The sequence below is a fragment of the Anomaloglossus baeobatrachus genome, chromosome 10 (assembly GCF_048569485.1).
Source record: "Anomaloglossus baeobatrachus isolate aAnoBae1 chromosome 10, aAnoBae1.hap1, whole genome shotgun sequence".
NCBI lineage: Eukaryota > Metazoa > Chordata > Amphibia > Anura > Aromobatidae > Anomaloglossus > Anomaloglossus baeobatrachus.
The window spans coordinates 63,440,294-63,461,857 of record NC_134362.1 but is presented as its reverse complement, the minus strand read 5'-3'; the positions used below and the strand labels follow the sequence as shown (position 1 = coordinate 63,461,857).

At 49.1% G+C, this 21,564-nt stretch overlaps 1 protein-coding gene across 4 annotated transcripts in view; it reads right to left on the bottom strand.

Annotated features, from left to right (window-relative positions):
- Positions 1–303: 303 nt before the first annotated feature.
- AP2A2 (adaptor related protein complex 2 subunit alpha 2) overlaps positions 304–21,564 on the bottom strand; it is a 163,722-nt gene continuing 142,461 nt past the window's right edge. For 2 of the 4 annotated variants that reach the window (XM_075326941.1, XM_075326943.1), the window contains 9 exons: positions 21,090–21,256; positions 20,775–20,852; positions 17,404–17,486; positions 14,871–14,960; positions 14,199–14,322; positions 7,774–7,890; positions 7,595–7,664; positions 7,214–7,348; positions 304–481 (listed from right to left, as the gene is read on the bottom strand). In XM_075326941.1, coding sequence (XP_075183056.1) covers positions 404–481; positions 7,214–7,348; positions 7,595–7,664; positions 7,774–7,890; positions 14,199–14,322; positions 14,871–14,960; positions 17,404–17,486; positions 20,775–20,852; positions 21,090–21,256 — 942 coding nt within the window. In that variant the 3' untranslated portion in view covers positions 304–403. The remainder of the gene's footprint in view (positions 482–7,213; positions 7,349–7,594; positions 7,665–7,773; positions 7,891–14,198; positions 14,323–14,870; positions 14,961–17,403; positions 17,487–20,774; positions 20,853–21,089; positions 21,257–21,564) is intronic. The other 2 variants (XM_075326942.1, XM_075326944.1) reach the window with 1 other exon arrangement.

Below are 21,564 nucleotides of genomic sequence, written 5' to 3'. Positions count from 1 at the left end.
CCAACAAGTGTAGTAGCTTTCTTAAATTAAAATCAGCTTTATTGGCAATACTAAATACACACAAGCATTGCCAAAGTATATGTAGTCCTGCCAACTCTACTGTACACCCCTCCCTCCACACTGACTGCTGTTAATCACATTCAGTTAATCTGCTGTCCTATGCCACATGTAATCACCCTGTGCGAAACATAGTGACACAGCCTCCCCTCCTCACTTCAAACCCTGTTATTCGCTATTGTGGGATGTGTTCTTTCCCTGACCCCCCCCCAACCCCTCACCTCGGTACAAGAAGAACAATACATACACAATGTGGAAGTAATATTTATTTTCACTGAGATGAGAAGGACCTGGCAGTAAGGGAAGATCACAAAGACAGGGATTTGGGAACCAGCATGATTTGGGTTTAAAACTGCTCGGCGAGCAGGTCACATAATCTCTGGGAGACATCTTCTTTACTTGTGCGGATGGTGAGCCGGTACATCTGTGTCAATAGAAAAAAAAAATTACAGGAAAAAAAAAAAGTTAGAAAAGTCCTATGCGAGAAAAAAAAAGAAGGGAATTTTGTTTACTTACCGTAAATTCCTTTTCTTCTAGCTCCAATTGGGAGACCCAGACAGTGGGTGTATAGCTACTGCCCTCTGGAGGCCGCACAAAGAACTACACTTAAAAGTGTAAGGCCCCTCCCCTTCTGGCTATACACCCTCCCGTAGGAGTACAGATTCCTCAGTTTTAGTACCAAAGCAAGAAGGAGGAAAGCCAATAACAGTTTCAAAAACAAATTCAATCCGATAACACGATCGGAGAACTTAAGAAACAACATGAACAACATGTGCACCCGAAAAAACGAAACCCTAAGAACAAATAGGGCGGGTGCTGGGTCTCCCAATTGGAGCTAGAAGAAAAGGAATTTACGGTAAGTAAACAAAATTCCCTTCTTCTTTTTCGCTCCTAATTGGGAGACCCAGACAGTGGGACGTCCAAAAGCAGTCCCTGGGTGGGTAAAAAGATACCACATGAACGGGCTGTCAGACAGCCTCTTCCTACAGGTGGGCCACCGCCGCCTGAAGGACCTGTCTACCTAGGCTGGCATCTGCCGAAGCGTAGGTATGCACTTGATAGTGTTTGGTAAACGTGTGCAGACTCGACCAGGTAGCCGCCTGGCACACTTGCTGAGCCGTAGCCTGATGCCGTAATGCCCAGGACGCACCCACGGCTCTGGTAGAATGGGCCTTCAGTCCAGATGGAATCGGAAGCCCAGCAGAACGGTATGTGTGAAGAATTGGTTCCTTGATCCACCGCGCCAGGGTGGATTTGGAAGCTTGCGATCCCTTATGCTGACCAGCGACTAGGACAAAGAGCGCATCCGAACGGCGTAGAGCCGCCGTGCGAGAAATGTAAATCCTGAGTGCTCTCACCAGGTCCAACAGATGTAAACCCTTTTCAAATTGGTGAACTGGATGCGGACACAAAGATGGTAAGGTGATATCCTGATTGAGGAAGAAACCACCTTGGGAGAAAACTCTGGAATTGGACGCAGTACTACCTTGTCTTGGTGAAACACCAGGAAGGGAGATTTGCAAGATAACGCCGCTAGCTCGGACACTCTTCGAAGAGACGTGACCGCCACAAGAAAAACTACCTTTTGTGAAAGCCGAGAAAGGGGAACCTCTTTCAAAGGCTCGAAAGGCGGCTTCTGGAGAGCAATGAGAACCTTGTTCAGATCCCAGGGTTCCAATGGCCGTCTGTAAGGAGGAACGATATGACAAACTCCTTGGAGAAACGTGCGTACTTTAGAAAGCTGTGCCAAGCGCTTCTGAAAGAATACGGATAGCGCGGAGACTTGACCCTTAAGAGAGCTAAGCGACAAACCTTTTTCCAACCCAGACTGCAGGAAGGAAAGAAAAATTGGCAATGCAAATGGCCAGGGAGAAAACCCTTGAGCCAAGCACCACGCTAAGAATATCTTCCACGTTCTGTGATAGATCTTAGCTGAGGATGGTTTTCTAGCCTGTCTCATTGTGGCAACAACCTCCTGAGATAAACCTGAGGCCGCTAGGATCCAGGACTCAATGGCCACACAGTCAGGTTCAGGGCCGCAGAATTCAGATGGAAAAACGGCCCTTGAGACAGCAAATCTGGACGGTCTGGTAGTGTCCACGGTTGGCCTACCGTGAGATGCCACAGATCCGGGTACCACGACCTTCTTGGCCAATCTGGAGCGACGAGTATGGCTCGATGGCAGTCGGACCTGATTTTCCGGAGAACTCTGGGTAACAATGCTAGAGGTGGGAACACATAGGGGAGTCGGAATTGCGACCAATCCTGAACCAAGGCGTCTGCCGCCAGTGCTCGGTGATCGTGAGACCGTGCCATGAAAACTGGGACCTTGTTGTTGTGCCGTGACGCCATCAGATCGACGTCCGGCGTCCCCCAGCGGCAACAGATCTGCTGAAACACGTCCGGGTGAAGTGACCATTCTCCTGCGTCCATGCCCTGGCGACTGAGAAAGTCTGCTTCCCAGTTTTCCACGCCTGGGATGTGAACTGCGGATATGGTGGACGCTCTGCTTTCCACCCACGTCAAAATCCGTTGGACTTCTTGAAAAGCTTGGCGACTGCGTGTTCCCCCTTGGTGGTTGATGTAAGCCACCGCCGTAGAATTGTCCGACTGAATCCGAATCTGCTTGCCTTCCAGCCATTGTTGGAAGGCTCGCAGGGCAAGATAGATTGCTCTGATTTCCAGAACATTGATCTGCAGGGTGGACTCTTCCAGAGTCCACATCCCCTGAGCCCTGTGGTGGAGATACACCGCTCCCCACCCTGATAGGCTCGCATCCGTCGTGACCACTGCCCAGGACGGGGGAAGGAACGACTTTCCCTGTGACAATGAGTTGGGGAGAAGCCACCAACGGAGAGAGTCCTTGGCAGTCTGAGAGAGGGAGACAGTCCTGTCGAGGGACGTCGATTTCCCGTCCCATTGGCGTAGAATGTCCCATTGTAGAGGGCGCAGATGAAACTGCGCGAACGGGACTGCCTCCATTGCTGCTACCATCTTTCCTAGGAAATGCATGAGGCGCCTCAGTGAGTGCGACTGGCTCTGAAGGAGAGATTGCACTCCAGTCCGTAGCGAGCACTGCTTGTCCAGTGGAAGCTTCACTATCGCTGATAGAGTATGAAACTCCATGCCAAGATAAGTCAGAGATTGGGTCGGGGTTAGATGAGACTTTGGAAAGTTGATAATCCACCCGAAACTCTGGAGAGTGTCTAGTGCCACCTTCAGACTGTGTTGGCATGCCTCCTGAGAGGGTGCCTTTATAAGCAGGTCGTCTAGATACGGGATGACCGAGTGACCCTGCGAGTGCAGAACAGCTACTACTGCTGCCATGACCTTGGTGAAGACCCGGGGGGCTGTTGCCAGCCCGAAAGGTAACGCTACGAACTGTAGGTGTTCGTCGTGTATGACGAAGCGTAGGAAACGCTGATGCTCTGGTGCGATCGGCACGTGGAGATACGCATCCTTGATATCTATTGATGCTAGAAAATCTCCTTGAGACATTGAGGCTATGACGGAGCGTAGGGATTCCATCCGGAACCTCCTGACTTTTACGTGTCTGTTGAGCAACTTTAGATCCAGGACGGGCCGATACGATCAGTCCTTTTTTGGGACCACAAACAGATTGGAGTAAAAACCGTGACCTTGTTCCTGAAGCGGGACGGAGGTCACCACTCCTTCCGCCCTTAGAGCGGCCACCGCCTGCAACAGAGCATCGGCTCGGTCTGGTGGTGGAGAAGTTCTGAAGAAACGAGTTGGCGGACGAGAACTGAACTCTATCCTGTACCCGTGAGACAGAATATCCCTCACCCAACGGTCTTTGACGTGTGACAGCCAGATGTCGCCAAAGTGGGAAAGCCTCCCACCGACCGCGGGTGTGGGAATCGGAGACCGCAAGTCAGGAGGACGCCGTCTTGGCAACGGTTCCTCCGGCTGTCCTTTTTGGGCGTGACTGAGACCTCCAAGAATCTGAGCGTCTCTGGTCCTTTTGAGTCTTTTTTGACGAGGCGAATTGGGACCTGCCCGGTCCTCGAAAGGACCGATAACCAGACTGACCCTTCCTTTGTTGGGGTTTGTTTTGTCTGTGTTGCGGTAAGGATGAGTCCTTACCCTTGGAGTGTTTGATGATTTCATCCAAACGCTCTCCAAACAATCGGTCACGAGAAAAAGGCAAATTGGTTAAGCACTTCTTGGAATGAGAATCTGCTTTCCAATGTCTCAACCACAGGGCCCTACGCAAAACAACGGAGTTGGCTGACGCCACTGCCGTGCGGCTTGTAGCGTCAAGAACAGCATTAATCGCGTACGACGCGAATGCCGCCATTTGCGAGGTCAATGGTGCTACCTGCGGGGCACATGCACGTGTGACGGAGTCAACTCGCGCAAGCCCGGCTGAGATAGCTTGGAGTGCCCATACGGCCGCAAAAGAAGGCGCTAATGACGCTCCAATCGCTTCATAGATGGATTTCAGCCAGAGCTCCATCTGCCTGTCAGTGGCATCTTTAAGTGCCGCTCCATCTTCAACTGCAACCAAGGATCTAGCTGCAAGCCTGGAAATTGGAGGATCCACTTTTGGACACTGGGTCCAACCCTTGACCACCTCAGGGGGAAAAGGATAGCGTGTATCTTTAAGCCGTTTAGGAAAACGCCTTTCAGGATAAGCGTGGGGTTTCTGGATTGCGTCTCTAAAGTCAGCGTGGTCCAGAAAAGTGCTTAAAGTACGCTTAGGGTATCTGAAATGGATTCTCTCGTGCTGCGAAGCTGACTCCTCCACAAGAGGAGCTGGTGGGGAAATATTTAACATCTTATTGATGTTAAATATAAGATCATTAACTATGGCGTCACCATCTGGTGTATCTAGATTGAGAGCGGTCCCAGGATCAGAATCCTGATCAGTTACGTCCGCCTCATCACCCATAGATTCATCTCGCTGGGATTCTGACCATTGAGATGAATGTGAAGGCCCGTCATAGCGAGCCCGCTTAGGCTGCCCGGGGCCATCGTCCGAGTCAGAGTCTTCACCCTGAGGTGTATATGCCCGTCCCGGAGCTTGGAGCTGAGGGGGACCAGGGGGCAATGATTGCACAGTGTCCGTGGCCTGAAGTACAGGCCTAGCTCGCAATGTGTCAAGAATTTGTGACATAGTGAGAGACATTCTGTCAGCAAAAGCTGCAAACTCAGTTCCTGTCACCTGGACAGCATTCACAGGTGGTACACCCTGGGTCACGTCCAGCAGAGGTCCCGACTGTGCAAGCGCCGCAGGGGCCGAGCACTGCACACAATGGGGGTCCGTGGAGCCTGCTGGTAGAAAAGTCCCACAAGCGGTGCAGGAAGCATATAATGTCTGTGCCTTGGCACCCTTGCGTTTTACGGACGACATGTTGCTGGCTCTCTGCAATGTGAGAGAGTCTATAGCCAAAGGGCGCCCAGCGCTATGCAATACAAAGTATTTGTATAAACAAAATACTAAGAATAATACTGGCACAAGAGGGGGCTTACCGCCCGCTGAATAGCGGGTAAGAGGCTGCAGATTCCCTGTCTGGGTCTCCCCGGCTCCCCTCTGCAGCTCAGCGTGTCAGCAGGAATGGCTGCCGGCGTCTGTGGAGAGGGGCGGTCCGTGGGAGTTCCCAAACAAAAGTGCGGGAACAGTGTCCCCTCTGTGCCGATTGTGAGGGCTGGAGTATGTAAAAACGACTCCAGCCCTCAGCGCTGATGCACTGGCCAGCGTCCCGCCCCTCTCCTGACTGGCAGGTCTGGGGGCGGGAACGAACGGAAGCAGGCCGCAAAAGCAGGGGACTCGAGTTATCAGCGCGGCCGCCGTAAAAGCGCGGGCCGCGCTGAAGTCCCCGGCGCACCACAAGTGTCAGCCGCGCCGCAGTCCCAGCGGCCGGCATGACCGTTCCTAGACGTGGCCAGCGTCCCGCCCCTCTCCTGACTGGCAGGTCCGGGGGCGGGAACGAACGGAAGCAGGCCGCAAAAGCCGGGGACTCGAGTTATCAGCGCGGCCGCCGTAAAAGCGCGGGCCGCGCTGAAGTCCCCGGCGCACCACAAGTGCCAGCCGCGCCGCAGTCCCAGCGGCCGGCGCGACCGTTTCCCGCTAGTGTGCCTGCTTCAGCGAAGCTGAATGAGGCCTGGCACAAGCGCCGTAGCGCTGATGTCCCCCGGCGCACTACAACACCCAGCAAGCTGCGGTGTGAGCGCCTGCACGGGGACACAGAGTACCTTGAGGATGCAGGGCCATGTCCCTGATGTACTCCGCTCCATCCAGCATCTTCTCCAGGGGCTGTAGATGGAGCACGGTCTCAGTGCCTGGAGACCGGTAAATCCCACTTCACCCAGAGCCCTGTAAAAAGGGATGGGGAAGGAATCAGCATGTGGGCTCCTGCCGCCGTACCCGCAATGGGTACCTCAACCTTACAAACACCTCCGACATACAGTGGGGTGAGAAGGGAGCATGCTGGGGACACTATATGTGTCCTCTTTTCTTCCATCCGATATAGTCAGCAGCTGCTGCTGACTAAAAACAATGGAGCTATGCGTGCGTGTCTGACCTCCTTGCGCACAAAGCTAAAACTGAGGAATCTGTACTCCTACGGGAGGGTGTATAGCCAGAAGGGGAGGGGCCTTACACTTTTAAGTGTAGTTCTTTGTGCGGCCTCCAGAGGGCAGTAGCTATACACCCACTGTCTGGGTCTCCCAATTAGGAGCGAAAAAGAAAAGAGGAATAGTTTATAAACAACTACCAACTACTTGTCACTGCCAGATGCTCTTTAAAGATATCCCCTTCCCATATGCTCTGCAAGTTTATATGAACATTAGATAGCAGAGTCCCCAGTTCAACTCTTTTCGGGAGGGCATGGCACAAATGTATATGCATAGTCGGCTATTTGTGACAGGCAACTTTCCCCCAGTGGAGGGAGGATGCAGCTTTACTTAAAGGGGCTCTTCTTATGGGACAATTCTTTTAACGTGTAAAATATATGGCCAGTTTTTATTCCCCCTGGGGGAATATAACAAAAAATAAAAAAAAATAAAAATGGACACATGACCTGGTGACAAACAACAGATCCATTATATAAAGCTCGCTGACTACTTTCTCTCACTACACTAGGCAGTGTAAAAATGGCTGAAGTATGTTGGACAATATACAAGTGGCACGTACCTGCGCCTGCATATTTGGTTCAAGGCGTAGCAGACATCCCACTTGTCGAGATTTTGTCTGAACTATTCCAGCTGCCACAAAATTGGACGGGTTTGGGTCAACGTTTTCCAAGACGGCAGGCCCAAAACCAATGAGCTAAAAAAAAAATAAAAAAAAAAAATATATATATAAAAAATAAAATAAAAATTAGAATACAATTGTAAATACTTTCAATATATCCCTCATTTGTACGGATCTGTATATGGCAACAAAAGCTGAAAAAACCTTATAAATAATATTGAAGAAAAACAATTAAAAAGGTTTCTATGATGGCTGGACAGAGCCATTTGCAGGATCTTATAACAGAGCTATAAACAAACATTTCCAGATTTCTTCACCAACCTTCGCTTTTACAATCTCAGGATCCATTGGATTTTTTGCCTTGAAAATATTCTGGACCTCCTGGTTTGGGCTGTTAAAAATAAATAAATTATATAATATATACCCCATAACTATCTGAAGAGCGATCCACCACTAAACATCTGTTCTACAGAGATCACAGGACGGGTGATGGGGTTTACCTGCTGAGCTGCTTCCACCGCTGGAAAAAGTCTTGTGCTTCCATGTCAGTGGGCTGAAAGAACTTGTTCAGGGTTATAGGAAGCTTTACGGAGAAATTCTGGAGAGCGCCCCCATATCTAAAACGGGAGAAATCATCATCATCACAAATGTGGATAAAAAGATGTATACAAAGGAACGAGACGGAAATTAAAGGATAAACAAAGCCACATGGCAACTAAACAGCCTTGTGCAGTGTTCGTCAGTAGGATTGCAGGATTTTAAAGTATAATATATATATATATATATATATATATATATATATATATATATATATATATATATATATAGTGTAAATTATAAAACAACAACAACTTTTCCCAGGTTTTTTTAAAAAGAAGGGAATTTTGTTTACTTACCGTAAATTCCTTTTCTTCTAGCTCCAATTGGGAGACCCAGACAATTGGGTGTATAGCTTCTGCCTCAGGAGGCCACACAAAGTATTACACTTAAAAGTGTAAACCCCTCCCCTCTGCTATACACCCTCCCGTGCATCACGGGCTCCTCAGTTTTGGTGCAAAAGCAGGAAGGAGGAAACTTATAAATTGGTCTAAGGTAACTTCAATCCGAAGGATGTTCGGAGAACTGAAACCATAACCAAGAACAATTCAATCTGAACAACATGTGTACACAAAGAACTAACAGCCCGAAGGGAACAGGGGCGGGTGCTGGGTCTCCCAATTGGAGCTAGAAGAAAAGGAATTTACGGTAAGTAAACAAAATTCCCTTCTTCTTTGTCGCTCCATTGGGAGACCCAGACAATTGGGACGTCCAAAAGCAGTCCCTGGGTGGGTAAAAGAATACCTCGGTAAAAAGAGCCGTAAAACGGCTCCTTCCTACAGGTGGGCAACCGCCGCCTGAAGGACTCGCCTACCTAAGCTGGCATCTGCCGAGCGTAGGTATGCACTAGATAGTGCTTCGTGAAAGCGTGCAGACTCAACCAGGTAGTCGTCTGACACACCTGCTGAGCCGTAGCCTGGTGCAGCAACGCCCAGGACGCACCCACGGCTCTGGCAGAATGGGCCTTCAGCCCCGAAGGAACCGGAAGCCCAGCAGAACGGTAGGCTTCAAGAATTGGTTCCTTGATCCACCGAGCCAAGTTGACTTGGGAGCTTGTGACCCTTTACGCTGGCCAGCGACAAGGACAAAGAGTGCATCCGAGCGGCGCAGGGGCGCCGTACGGGAAATGTAGAGTCTGAGTGCTCTCACCAGACCTAACAAGTGCCAATCCTTTTCACGTTGGTGAACCGGATGAGGACAAAAAGAAGGTAAGAAGATATCCTGATTGAGATGAACAGAGGATACCACCTTCGGGGGAAATTCCGGAACCGGACGCAGAACCACCTTGTCCTGGTGAAACACCAGGAAGGGGGGCTTTGCATGACAGCGCTGCTATGTCAGACACTCTGCGGAGTGACGTGACTGCCACTAGGAAGACCACCTTCTGCGAAAGGCGTGAAAGAGAATATCCCTCATTGGCTCGAAGGGTGGTTTCCGAAGAGCCGGTATCACCCTGTTCCGATCCCAGGGTTCTAGCCGACGCTTGTAAGGAGGGACTATGTGGCAAACCCCCTGCAGGAACGTGCGTACCTGAGGGAGTCTGGCTAGACGCTTCTGAACAAAAAAACACAGAAAGCGCCGAAACTTGTCCCTTAAGGGAACCGAGAGACAACCCCTTTTCCATTCCGGATTGAAGGAAGGACAGAAAGTGGGCAAGGTGAATGGCCAGAGAGTAAAACTCTGATCAGAGCACCAGGATAAGAAAATCTTCCACGTCCTGTGGAAGATCTTGGCGGACGTTGGTTTCCTGGCCTGTCTCATAGTGGCAATGACCTCTTGAGATAACTCTGAAGACGCTAGGATCCAATGGCTACGCAGTCAGGTTGAGGGCCGCAGAATTCAGATGGAAAAACGGCCCTTGAGACAGCAAGTCTGGTCGGTCTGGTAGTGTCCACGGTTAGCCTACCGTGAGATGCCACAGGTCCGGGTACCACGACCTCCTCGGCCAGCGAGGATGGCGCGGCGGCAGTCGGATCTGATCTTGCGTAACACTCTGGGCAGCATCGCCAGAGGGGGAAATACGTGAGGAAGTGGAAACTGCGACCAATCCTGAACTAATGCGTCTGCCGCCAGAGCTCTGTGATCTTGAGAACGTGCCATGAATGCCGGGACCTTGTTGTTGTGCCGGGACGTCAATAGGTCGACGGTCAGCTTCCCCAGCGGCAACAAATCTCTGAAACACGTCCGGTCGAAGAGACCATTCCCTGTGTCCATGCCCTGGCGACTGAGAAAGTCTGCTTCCCAGTTTTCTACGCCCGGGATGTGAGCTGCGGAGATGGTGGAGGCTGTGGCTTCCACCCACAGCAGAATCCGCCGGACTTGCTGGAAGGCTTGCCGACTGCTTGTGCCGCCTTGGCGGTTGATGTATGCCACCGCCGTGGCGTAGTCCGACTGAATTCGGATCTGCCTATCTTCCAGCCATGGCTGGAACGCTTTTAGGGCTAGACACTGCCCTTCCCTCCAGAACATTGATCTGTAGGGAGGACTCTGCTGAGTACATGTACCCTGAGCCCTGTGGCGGAGGAAGACCCCCTGACAGACTCGCGTCCGCCGTGACCACAGCCCAGGATGTGGGCAGGAAGGACTTTTCCTTCGAGAAGAAGTGGGAAGAAGCCGCCACTGAAGGGAGGCCTTGGCTGCCCGAGAAGGAGCAACGTTCCTGTCGAGGGACGCTGTCCCATTTGTGGAGAAAGTCCCATTGAAGTGGGCGCAGATGGATCTGCGCAAACGGAGCTGCCTCCATTGCTGCCACCAACTTCTCTAGGAAATGCATGAGGCGCCTCAAAGGGTGTGACTGGGCTCGAAGGAGCGATTGCACCCCTGTCTGTAGTGAACGCTGTTTGTCCAGCGGAAGCTTCACTATCGCTGATAGAGTATGAAACTCCATGCCGAGATATGTCAGTGATTGTGCCGGTGTCAATTTTGACTTTGGGAAAATTGATGAACCACCCGAATCTCAGGAGAGTCTCTAGAACAATGTTCAGGCTGTGATGCCATGCCACCCGAGAGGGGGCCTTGACCAGTACATTGCCTGAGATAGTAGGATCGCTAGGCGCAGCGTAGGAAGCGCTGATATTCTGGTACAATCGGCACGTGGAGATAAGTATCCCTGATGTCGATTGACGCTAAGAAGCCTCCTTGGGCCATCAAGGGCGATGGTAAGTGGAGAAATTCCATCCGGAACCGTCAGGTTCCCTGTCCGTTGAGCAGTGTGAAGTCCAGAACGGGCCGGAGTGATCCGTCCTATCTGGTACCACGAACAAGCTGGAGTAAAAAGCCGCGACTACGTTCTTGAAGGGGAACGAGGATCGCAACTCCTCCTGCTTTTGGAGTGTTCACCGCCTGGAAACGTGCCTCGGCTCGCTCGGGGGACGGAGATGCTCTGAAGCAACGAGTCGGAGGACGAGAACTGAGCTCTATCCTGTGACCGTAAGACAGAATGCCTCTTACATCGGTCTTGGCCATGTGGGGACCACTCCCCTGACCTGGATGCAGAAAAGGTTCTCTGTGCACGGCGGAGGATGAAAATACCACCGCCTGAAACGTCAAAGACGCTAATTGCGGAGCACCGGAAGACCACATTGATCTCAGACAGAGCAGCTGAGATAGCCTGGAGTGCCCACCCCTGCAAAGGCTGGGGCAACGGACGCGCCTATGGCTTCATAGATGGATCTCATTAGGAGTTCTGTCTGTCCGTGGCATTCTTGAGCGTGGACTCGCCAGCCACTGCTACTACTGATCTAGCCGCCAGTCAAGAGGCTGGAGGGCACCTTATGACACTGAGCCCAAGCCTTAACAACGTCAGAGGGGAAGGGACAACGTGTGTTATAAGGCGTTCAGTAAAACGCTTGTCCGGGAAGGTGTGCTTCTGGACAGTATCTGTGAAGCCTTAAGAGCCACGTCCGGACAGAGTCCTGGGTTGCGACCTCCGCCCCATCCTCTAGAGGGTCCTCAAGCTGAGACCCTTGGAGAAGTCGGGGAAGATTCCAAGCAAGGCTGCTAGCCGGACGGACTGGGACTGCGGTTCGTGCTGGAGTTCACCACGTAATAACTAGAGGCCACCCCAGGAACACGCTTCGTCGCAGACCGATAGAGGCCTGGGGCGATCCCTCAGTGCCCGGGGCCTGTGTAAGGGGCCGGTCTGGACTGCAAACTCCTAGTCTCTTAGCCGACCATTTGTCCATAGCCTGAGACATGGATAGTGAAAATGGCCCAGATAGTGACCACTGAGGATACATATGTACAGCCGAACTGTGAAACTGCATACAAACATTATATATACAGTTCATCACATATACAGTTCATCACTCTAGGGGGCCCAGCATCGAGAAGAAACCCCCTGGTGTACCGACCCTGAAGCAGTATGTGCTGCTGAAAATATGGCTGTCGGCGTATACCGTGGAGGGGGGAGCCGTGGGCATAACCCCAAAAGTGCAGGAATCTGGTACCCTGAGTGAAAAGTGAGGGGGGCGGAGGACACCAAGTGTGCTCCAGCCCTCACTGCTAGCCTCCGACTGACCGTCCCGCCCTTCCCCCTGACTGGCAGGGCCAGGGACGGGAGTTTAAGGCGCTAGGCCGCAAAAGCCGGGAGCTAAAGTTACAGACCGCGGCCGGCAAGCAGGCGCGGTCGGCGCGGTGGTCGCCAAGTCTGAGGCCAAGGTGCTCTCTGCACCGTCCCCAAGGGGACACTGAGTAACTTGCGGAGATCAGCGTGCTTAGTGAGGGGGGCGGAGGACAGCGAAGTGTGCTCCGGCCCTCACTGTCGGCGTCAGCCCGACTGTGTCGCCCTTCCCCCTGACTGGCAGGTCCGGGGGCGGTTTAATGATTGAACAGTGCCCGGGCTGAATCACCAGCCTGGACTGTACGGCTTCTCCAGGAGTAGCCAAAAATGCACAGTGCGACCAATCAGTGTAAATCACAAGCATACAAGTATATATATATACTATATATTATATATATATATATTTTATATATATATATATATTTTATATATATTTTATATATATATATATTTTATATATATATATATATATATTTTATATATATATATATATATATTTTATATATATTTTATATATATATATATATATATATATTTATATTACACTTCGGCACTCAGTGGGGCCAGCACCTCAGGTGCTGCTTACCGACCGCACAAGCGGTTGTGTGATCGCCAGAATCCCTGCCTAGGCCTCTTGTCTCTCCTCTCCAGCGTCAGAATTGCTGACAGGAATGGCTGCCGGCGTTCTGTGGGGAGGAGGGGGCCGTGGGCGTGCCCTAGAAAGTGCGGGAATCTAGTGCCCCACTGTGCTGAGTGAGGGGGGAGGAGGATACAGAGTATGCTCCAGCCCTCAGCACTGACATCTTGTGCAGCGTCCCGCCCTTCCCCTGACTGGCAGGCCTGTGGGCGGGAATAAGCGAAACTAGGCCGCAAAAGCCGGGGACTAAAGTTATAAGCGCGGCCGGCATATAAGCGCGGCCGGCGCGGTAGTCCCCGGCGCACTAACACACCCAGCAGTGCTGCAGTGTGTATGGCACAAGCGCTCCATGCGCGGTCCCCACGGGGACACAGAGTACCTCACAGTAGCAGGGCCTTGTCCCTGATGATACTCGGCTCCTATCCAGCAGATTCCCCAGGGGCTGCGGAGGGAGCACGGTCCCAGTGCCTGGACACCGATTAGGATCCCACTTCACCCAGAGCCCTATAGGGATGGGGAAGGAAAACAGCATGTGGCTCCTGCCTATGTACCCGCAATGGGTACCTCAACCTTAACAACACCGCCGACCAGAGTGGGGTGAGAAGGGAGCATGCTGGGGGCCCAATATGGGCCCTCTTTTCTTCCATCCGACCTAGTCAGCAGCTGCTGCTGACTAAGATGTGGAGCTATGCGTGGATGTCAGCCTCCTTCGCACAAAGCATGAAAACTGAGGAGCCCGTGATGCACGGGAGGGTGTATAGCAGAGGGGAGGGGTTTACACTTTTAAGTGTAATACTTTGTGTGGCCTCCGGAGGCAGAAGCTATACACCCAATTGTCTGGGTCTCCCAATGGAGCGACAAAGAAAATAAAGTTACAGCTCTTGGAAGAGGTGGAAGAAAGGAACCAGAAGGACAAAAAAAAAAAAAAATATAATAATATTAGACTGTAGTCTAGTAATCAACTTAGCATGTGTAAACTAAGCCAACAAACAACTGTCCACTGAGAAAAAAAAAATAAACAATAACAAAAATAAATAAATAAAAAATAATGAGTGATCCAAAGTGCTTCGTGCATAAGGCCCATGACAGACGCGAACCGTAATGGAGAATTATATAGACGCAGCGCTCACCTGAATTGGATACTCAAGACAGGAGCCTCCACAAATTCCTGCAAACACTCGATATTGATCACCTGCTGCACCTGGGCCCCGCCATCCACCGTGGGCTCCACTGGTTTAGACTGGAGGTTCAGACATGAGCCCAATGGTCAAGGATTCATTAATGCATAGTGCATGGTGTGAGAGGCATCTATCAAAATTAGTGCAGGTCTAGGGGAGAGGTAGCATCAAAATATTAATATGATAAATCTGAATTCTGCAATGTATTCTCTCTCTAGAATCGTTGGATGCCTTATACCGGAATATTAAAATGGACTAACCACCTAAGCCTCAGGATAAAATGATAAATGTATGACCACTAGGGGGCCTCCCCTAGACCTGGAGTCCTCAGATCCCCACACTCCCTCTCTGCAGTAGGACGGTGCGGTGATCGAGGGCGCACAGTGCTGCTCCAATCAATGTCGACTAGACTAAGCAGCGGTCAGTTTTTCCGTCAGCCGCAGTGACCCCCCGCGCAGCTCCACCTACAGACAGGCAAAGGAGGACAGAAGGGGGCTCCGGACTGATTCATTCGGCACCCCAGTGATTAGACATTATTCACTTCTCCCGTGTGTTCTTCATGGCATAAATGGATTTCTACATCACATGAAGAAATTAACGTTGTATATTCCTTATAAAGGATATTGGCCTTTAGCTCTTCAGAACAAACGAGTGTTGGAGTGAAGTTCTGGAACTGACTGGAGAGCTTGTTCCCATAGAAGATAAACATACGACCTGCGGAAAATAAAAGGCATTCAGAACCAAGGGCTTCAATTATATGTATCAGAATAGTGCAATGTTATGCAACATTATGGGGTATTGCCAATCTGCAGATGTATAGCCAGAATGAGAAGGTGTTCAATATAAAGACGGCACTAAATGGGAAACACTATGTAAGCCTATTAGTGGCAGGCAGCATGATAATGCACAGACCTAAGCTCCCCAAAAGCGGGTGTCATTTACCAGTTACCACACTATTGCTGCTATAGTGTAGTGTAGTGTAGTGTAGGGAGTATAGCACATCATCTCTGAACCAAATGTGAATATTTATTCAGGTAAACCTGGAAAAAGAAAACTGGATATGGAAGTGAGAATTGACGAACAAGCCCTTTAAATGTTATCTGTCACCAGGTTTCTGCTATGTAATCGTCGAGCAGCAAAATGCAAGGGCTGAGGCCAGGATTCGAGTGATGTGTCACTTTCTGGACTGCTTGCTATAGTTTTGAATAAATCACTGTTTTATCTGCTGCAGATCTAGCAGAGCTCAGAATGCAGAGCTGTGTATAACCCCGCCCACACCACTGATTGGCAGCCTTCTGTGTACATTGCAGAAGCTGATAATAAGTGCAGCCAGTGGGGATGGACTAGGAGGCACCAGACATCTAGTCTGTAGCGATAAAATTAGTGTTTTATCAGCTGGAGATTATTGAAAGAGTAACACCTAGCCAAGCAAGTGACATTGCTGGAATCAAGCTCTCAGCCCCTACATCACTCTGGACTCAGATTACATAGCAAAAACCTGCAACAGATTCCCTTTAAAGAGATTTTCATAGCAAAAGACTAGTGATGAGCGACCACTACCATACTCAGGTGCTCGGTACTTTTAATGAGCAGTCGGAAGCTCAGACAGCCTCTACTCAAGTATAATGGAAGCAAATGGGAAACGCGAGCACTTTTCAGGAAGATCTTAAAGAAAAATGCTTGAGTTTCCCATTGGCTTCCATTATATTTGTTACTCAAGTCTAAGTTGTCCAAGTGCCCATCCAAATGCTTGTTTCGAATACAAAGTACCCGAGTGTGGTAGTGCCCACTCATCACTACAAAAGATCTTAAAGGGAATCTGTCGGGAGGTTTTTGCTATGTAAGCCGAGGTCAGCATGCTGTAGGGGTTAATAAGCAAAAATCAACTGTGCCTCTCTTATCAGGCTCCAAGTTGTTGTTTACTTAGGCTATGTGCCCATGGGAGCCTGCTCATGTGGATTTTGCTGCGGAAAACCTGCAGATTTATCTGAATTTTCTAGATAAATCCGCAGGTTTCAGCAAGTACAGACACCCCCCATGTTATCCTATGGGGCATGGGGAGTGTCCGTGTCCATGCTGCGGAATGTGTGGCTGTGGAATATGCTGCGGATGTCCCTGCGGAAATCCCGGCCCTTCACTATGGAGATACAGGGCCGGGACTTCCGCAGGTAAATCGCATGAATATCCACAGGTTTACCGCAACAATTCCGCTGGAATCCCGCAGCTATGTATAGCTGCGGATTCCGGGGAGGTGCTGCAGGAAACCTGCCGCCGTACCTGCGGATATATACGTAGGAGCAAGCTCCCATGGGCACATAGCCTTACACTAAAGGCTTACTCACTTAGTGATGATATTGCTGTGACTAGATGGCTCATGCCATGTTGTCCGACATCCCTGTCCAGTGATGGACAACACCTCACTGTCAATGTACAATCTCTATTGAGAGTATGGTGTGAGCGGGGGAAGCTCGGGTCTGCTGCTCTGCTAAATCTAAAGCCTCAGAATATATCAGAATGGCTGCGCTCAGATAAGTGATACATCATTGGATTCAGTATCTCTATCCCTACGTCATGCGGCTCTAAGATGAGGTAGCAAAAACTTGTAGACAGATTCCCTTTAACACAATAGGTGTTAAGTGTCCCAGTGATCACTAGAATGGGGATCTCTAGTCCTCTATTTCTCCTTGGCGCACAATCATGGAGACCGAATAGAGAAGTGGTCAAACATCAGCACTGCTGCACTAAAGTCTATGGGGCTGATGATGAAAGACCAACGCCATGCTTGGCTACACCTTACCGCCTGATAGACAATGAGCAGATAGGTCAGGTGAATGATTGACAGCCACATCCTTACTACTCTTCACCATGATTGTGCAGTGAAAAAGATCAGTGGGACCCCCAGTGATCTGATATCTATTGCCTATACTACTGATAGTTTATGGAAAACCCTTTAATAGTAGACAGGTGCCCCTATGTGCAGTAACGTAATGACTGAAGAGCAAAATTTGTCAAAAAACATGGCAAAAGGAAAACCGTATGTTAAAAGGGCGATTGTGCGCTTATAGTACCACAACACGGTTTTCACCTTGAAGCAATTTTACTCTACAGGAAGCAACCTGCTTAAGATTACTGAAAAGTAAGGTACCCAATTGCTCACCAAGGTTTTGACGGAATTCTGATTTTAAGCCAATCTGTAGCAGCTGATTCTCAAAAAGGACGCCATTATTTTTGCAGATAAACCTTTAAAAAAATAAATAAAAATAAGCATTATACACTGTAGATAGAAGGGCCTCGAGTCATCAGATGACCACCGATGAAGATGAGAAATGCAGAGGGAACATCAGGCTAAATTTACTAAAGTGGGGCATACACTATACTAAATCCTGAAGAACGTCTCCAGCAGGCACAGCTCCCTCCCGCATGGCTGGACCTCATGGATAGGCCTGCAGCATTACTAGAATGTCCAACGAGACCAAAATCTTAAAAGGGATCTCATTTGTCCAAGTTGACCCAAACCATACTTTAGTAAATCCATTCCAAAATGCATTAAGACAAAAAAAAAAGGGAAGAGAAACTTTAACCAGAAGAGGTGAAAGTAAAGCATTCTGAGCTCAGCGGAGCATGGGGTGGACAGTCCGCCCACGTCTTGTCCTTGATCGGTGCGATCACAGAATGCAAATGTGTGGTTAAACAAAACCAATACTTTAATGCATGCAAAAATTATCAGGTGGTCCCGGAAGAATGTGCGGCCCCCCCGATGTGCGGCGCTTGTTACATGGTTAGATGAGGCATTGTTGCATGTAACAGTTGCCTGGTTAAAGCAGCAGGGACTTCTCTGATCTAAGTAACTTGCAAGTGTCTACATCACCCCTGTGCAGATATACCCGGACATGAAAGGGCTCGATAATTCTCCACAGTAAGCACAGAAATGGATGGCTCGGGATATCATATGGTCATCGTCCTGCTGGATTCACTGTCCCGAGACAAGTTACCTTCACAGTCGATAGAAATATGCAGAAAAATTACGCACAAAGTGGTCTCTTAGGCTGTATTCAAAACAAAGGTATTTCTGGCCAGCGTGCTCTCCCGTGTGCACAATAGCCGGCAAACCGTGGTGTATCAACGGATGAAAATTGACTAGTGTGCACGGGTGAAAACAATCGTCACATGCAGCACTAGTGTGCACGTCCACTTTGTCAATGAGACTGTGCTATGTTTAGTGTTACAAAGACTGTACACCAATCTGTGATCCAGAAACACCCAGTCTGAGTCTGAATACAGCCTTACGAGCAAAGTCACAAAAGGCTCATTACAAACATTATTAAAAGGGAACCAGTCATCAGGCTTTTCCCCTATAAGCTGTGGCCACCACCAGTGAGCTAGAATACTGTATATAAGAAAAAAAAAAAAAAAACAAAGAAAATTGCATGAAAAATACCCTGACTATAAATAAATAAATTGCAAGTGCTTAATAACAGGGTACTTAGTGTATACATTTTTGCAAAAAGGTAAAAAGCTGTCTCACCTTTTGTGTTTACTGTATATAAGAGCCCAGGCCGCTCTGTATAACATACAAAACATCTTTATAATACTCACCTAGGCGGCGATCCGGTCCAATGGGTGTCACTGGTCTCGGTCCAGCACTTCCATCTTGTGGGATCGCCGTCCTTCTGCCCAGCCCTCTGTGCATGACACGTCCTGCGTCATTCACAGAGAGGCTGCCATTGCGGTCCTGCGCATGCGCACTTTGACCTGCCTGGCTGAGGTGTAGTGCGTATGCATGGGCAGTCTATGAGCTTTCCTCACACCTGCGCATTACAGTACTTTGAGGGGCAGATCAAAGTGGGCAATGGAGGCCTCTTTATGAATGATGTGTCATGCTGGCAGGGCTGAGGAGGACAGCAATCCCACAAGATTGATGAGGCACCTGACAGAGACGCGACAGCCATTGGACAAGACCGTCCCCCCTAGGTATTATAAACATGTTTTGTGTGTTATACAGAGCAGCCTGGGATCTTATATACAGTATTCTGGAATGCTGTATATAAGAGCACACTGGTGCTGGCCACAGCTCATAAGGACAAAACCTGGTGACAGGCTCCCTTTAAATATGTCTTGCTTGACCTTGGGTTCGATTTCTGGTCTTTTCCACAGTCAGGAAGGAACCAGAAGGGCAAGACAAAGTGAGTAGACCCCTAGACCCCAATTCATCAAAGCAATTTTCACAGAATTCTTGCAAACTTTTGGCAAAAGTCGAAGATGCGCAAAAATGTTGCGGCTTGTGGCATTTTCACGCCACTCTCTCACAGATCTGCCCAAATAGATTGAGCTGGGAGGAGATTGGGCTTGTCTAATTCATGACACGTATGAATCAGGAGCATCAGACTCCACCGCACACAATCAAGACCGGCGAAAATATTGGAACATCTTTATGAATTGGGGCCATTGTGTGCCATGTGGAATACTACGGATGGCTTGTGATGAGCCTTATGGGATCTTACTTTCTGGGAGTATATTATGTAATTGTGCAGTATTTTTTTACGTTTCTAGCGATGTTAAAGGTAACTGGAATGTGGTTTAAGAAAGTAAATCCAGTGGTAGAGCTTTAACTGGTGGAGCCGCAAAGACCAGCACAGCTTTGTCTGTCGTCTACTGAATAGTATTAGTGGAAGATAATTCAATGGGATAAATTGGCGTCCATAGACCATCAAAGCGGTAAAATATACCTGCGCGGCATATCTTACCATGCCCTATTCCTCTTCCAGTAGATCTCCTCTTTGGTTACGTGTACAAGTACTAATTTTCCGCATCATACCCAGAATTCATTAATTCTCAAAATTTACATGTGGACTTCTCATTTTGGCACAACCTAGACCCAGATTTCACAATCTACATTTGCAGGAAAATATTTCTTTGTTGATTTTTTTTTCCAGGATGCGATTTGGTAAAATCAGATCCCCTTTGTTGCTACTGTATTAATCTGCAGACTTGAAAAATAGAAGATCCCTGGTGAATCCACCACGTGAGCATACTTGGTGGACCCCCATTGACCCAAACGCTATTTCCTATCCAATGAATTACTTGTTCCAGCCACAATATCCCTGTAAAGGTAACCTTTGCTACATCCGCACGTGACCTGCCATTGAAACTACACAACTTTAATATACCATCCTGGGCTAGTTATCGGGGCCACCACCACTTCAATACTGTATAGATGTGGTGGTGGCCCTGATGACTTGTCCATGGGACAACCCTACATGTGCCCAGTAACGGTACTGCTCCAGGTAGGTCGGGAGGGCATTTAGTAACCCTCACTTGTCTAATCTGACTGTACCAAGACAGAGGCAATGTCTGCATTCTGCAGAGAAGATGATACACAATTATAGGTCTTGATCCCATCTTTTTTTATGCCTCTGCTGCTTTAATACCAAAGACACCTAAAATGAGGAGGAGGCCAGACTCCAGCAGGGAAAGAGGAATGGTAAAAGAAACCAGATGGGTCTTTCTGATCAGGGTGGTTTTGCTTACTTGTAGAAGAAATCGTCCGCATCCTGAGCAGAAGGGTCTGGCTCCCCAGATGCCCCTTCTGCGAAAGCTGGAGTATCGCTGTATCAGGCATCGGCGGCAAAAGAAGAAAACCAAGGGGAGAAGAGGCAGCAACACGGAGCACCATTAGTTCCCCTATTCCCAGAACTTAGATCTAGCCAATTACATCCAGTTAAGAATTATATGGAGCCATTACTAACGCTGGTAATCTCTGGGGCCAACGGACAGTTATACAAGAGCATCGTGGCTGATGTCTCCTTCACATTCACCACTTTTCCTTACAATCTAATACTTTACCTTTCAAAGCTCTCCTCCTGCCCTGTAGCGACTGCATCGGCAGATAGTGAGGAATCTGCAAAGACGTCCACAAGCAGACCACCAGACGTGGCAGCAGGGGGAGCACCGGGACTGGATGTGGAGGGGGCGCCCAGTCCTAGGAGGTCCGCAGAAGGAGAAGGAGTGGACTGTGGAAACAAAAATACAGAAAATTAGGAATGCTGAACTGCAGACAGAACAAGGCGTGCAGGTCAGCAAAAATGATCCATGCGGTGTTATTAGGCACAATACAAACCTATACCTCCATTAATACATACAGGATAAATTTCTCACATGAAAAACCATACGTGTCCACAGGAGTTAGCCTGACAGGGTCAAACACATGGTCATTTTGTACTCAGTTGGACTAGTATGTCAACATACTGCAAGAAAACAGTTCGGAATAGCATAGTAAGCTGCACTATGTACCAACTTTAAAAAAAAAAAAAAAAAAAAA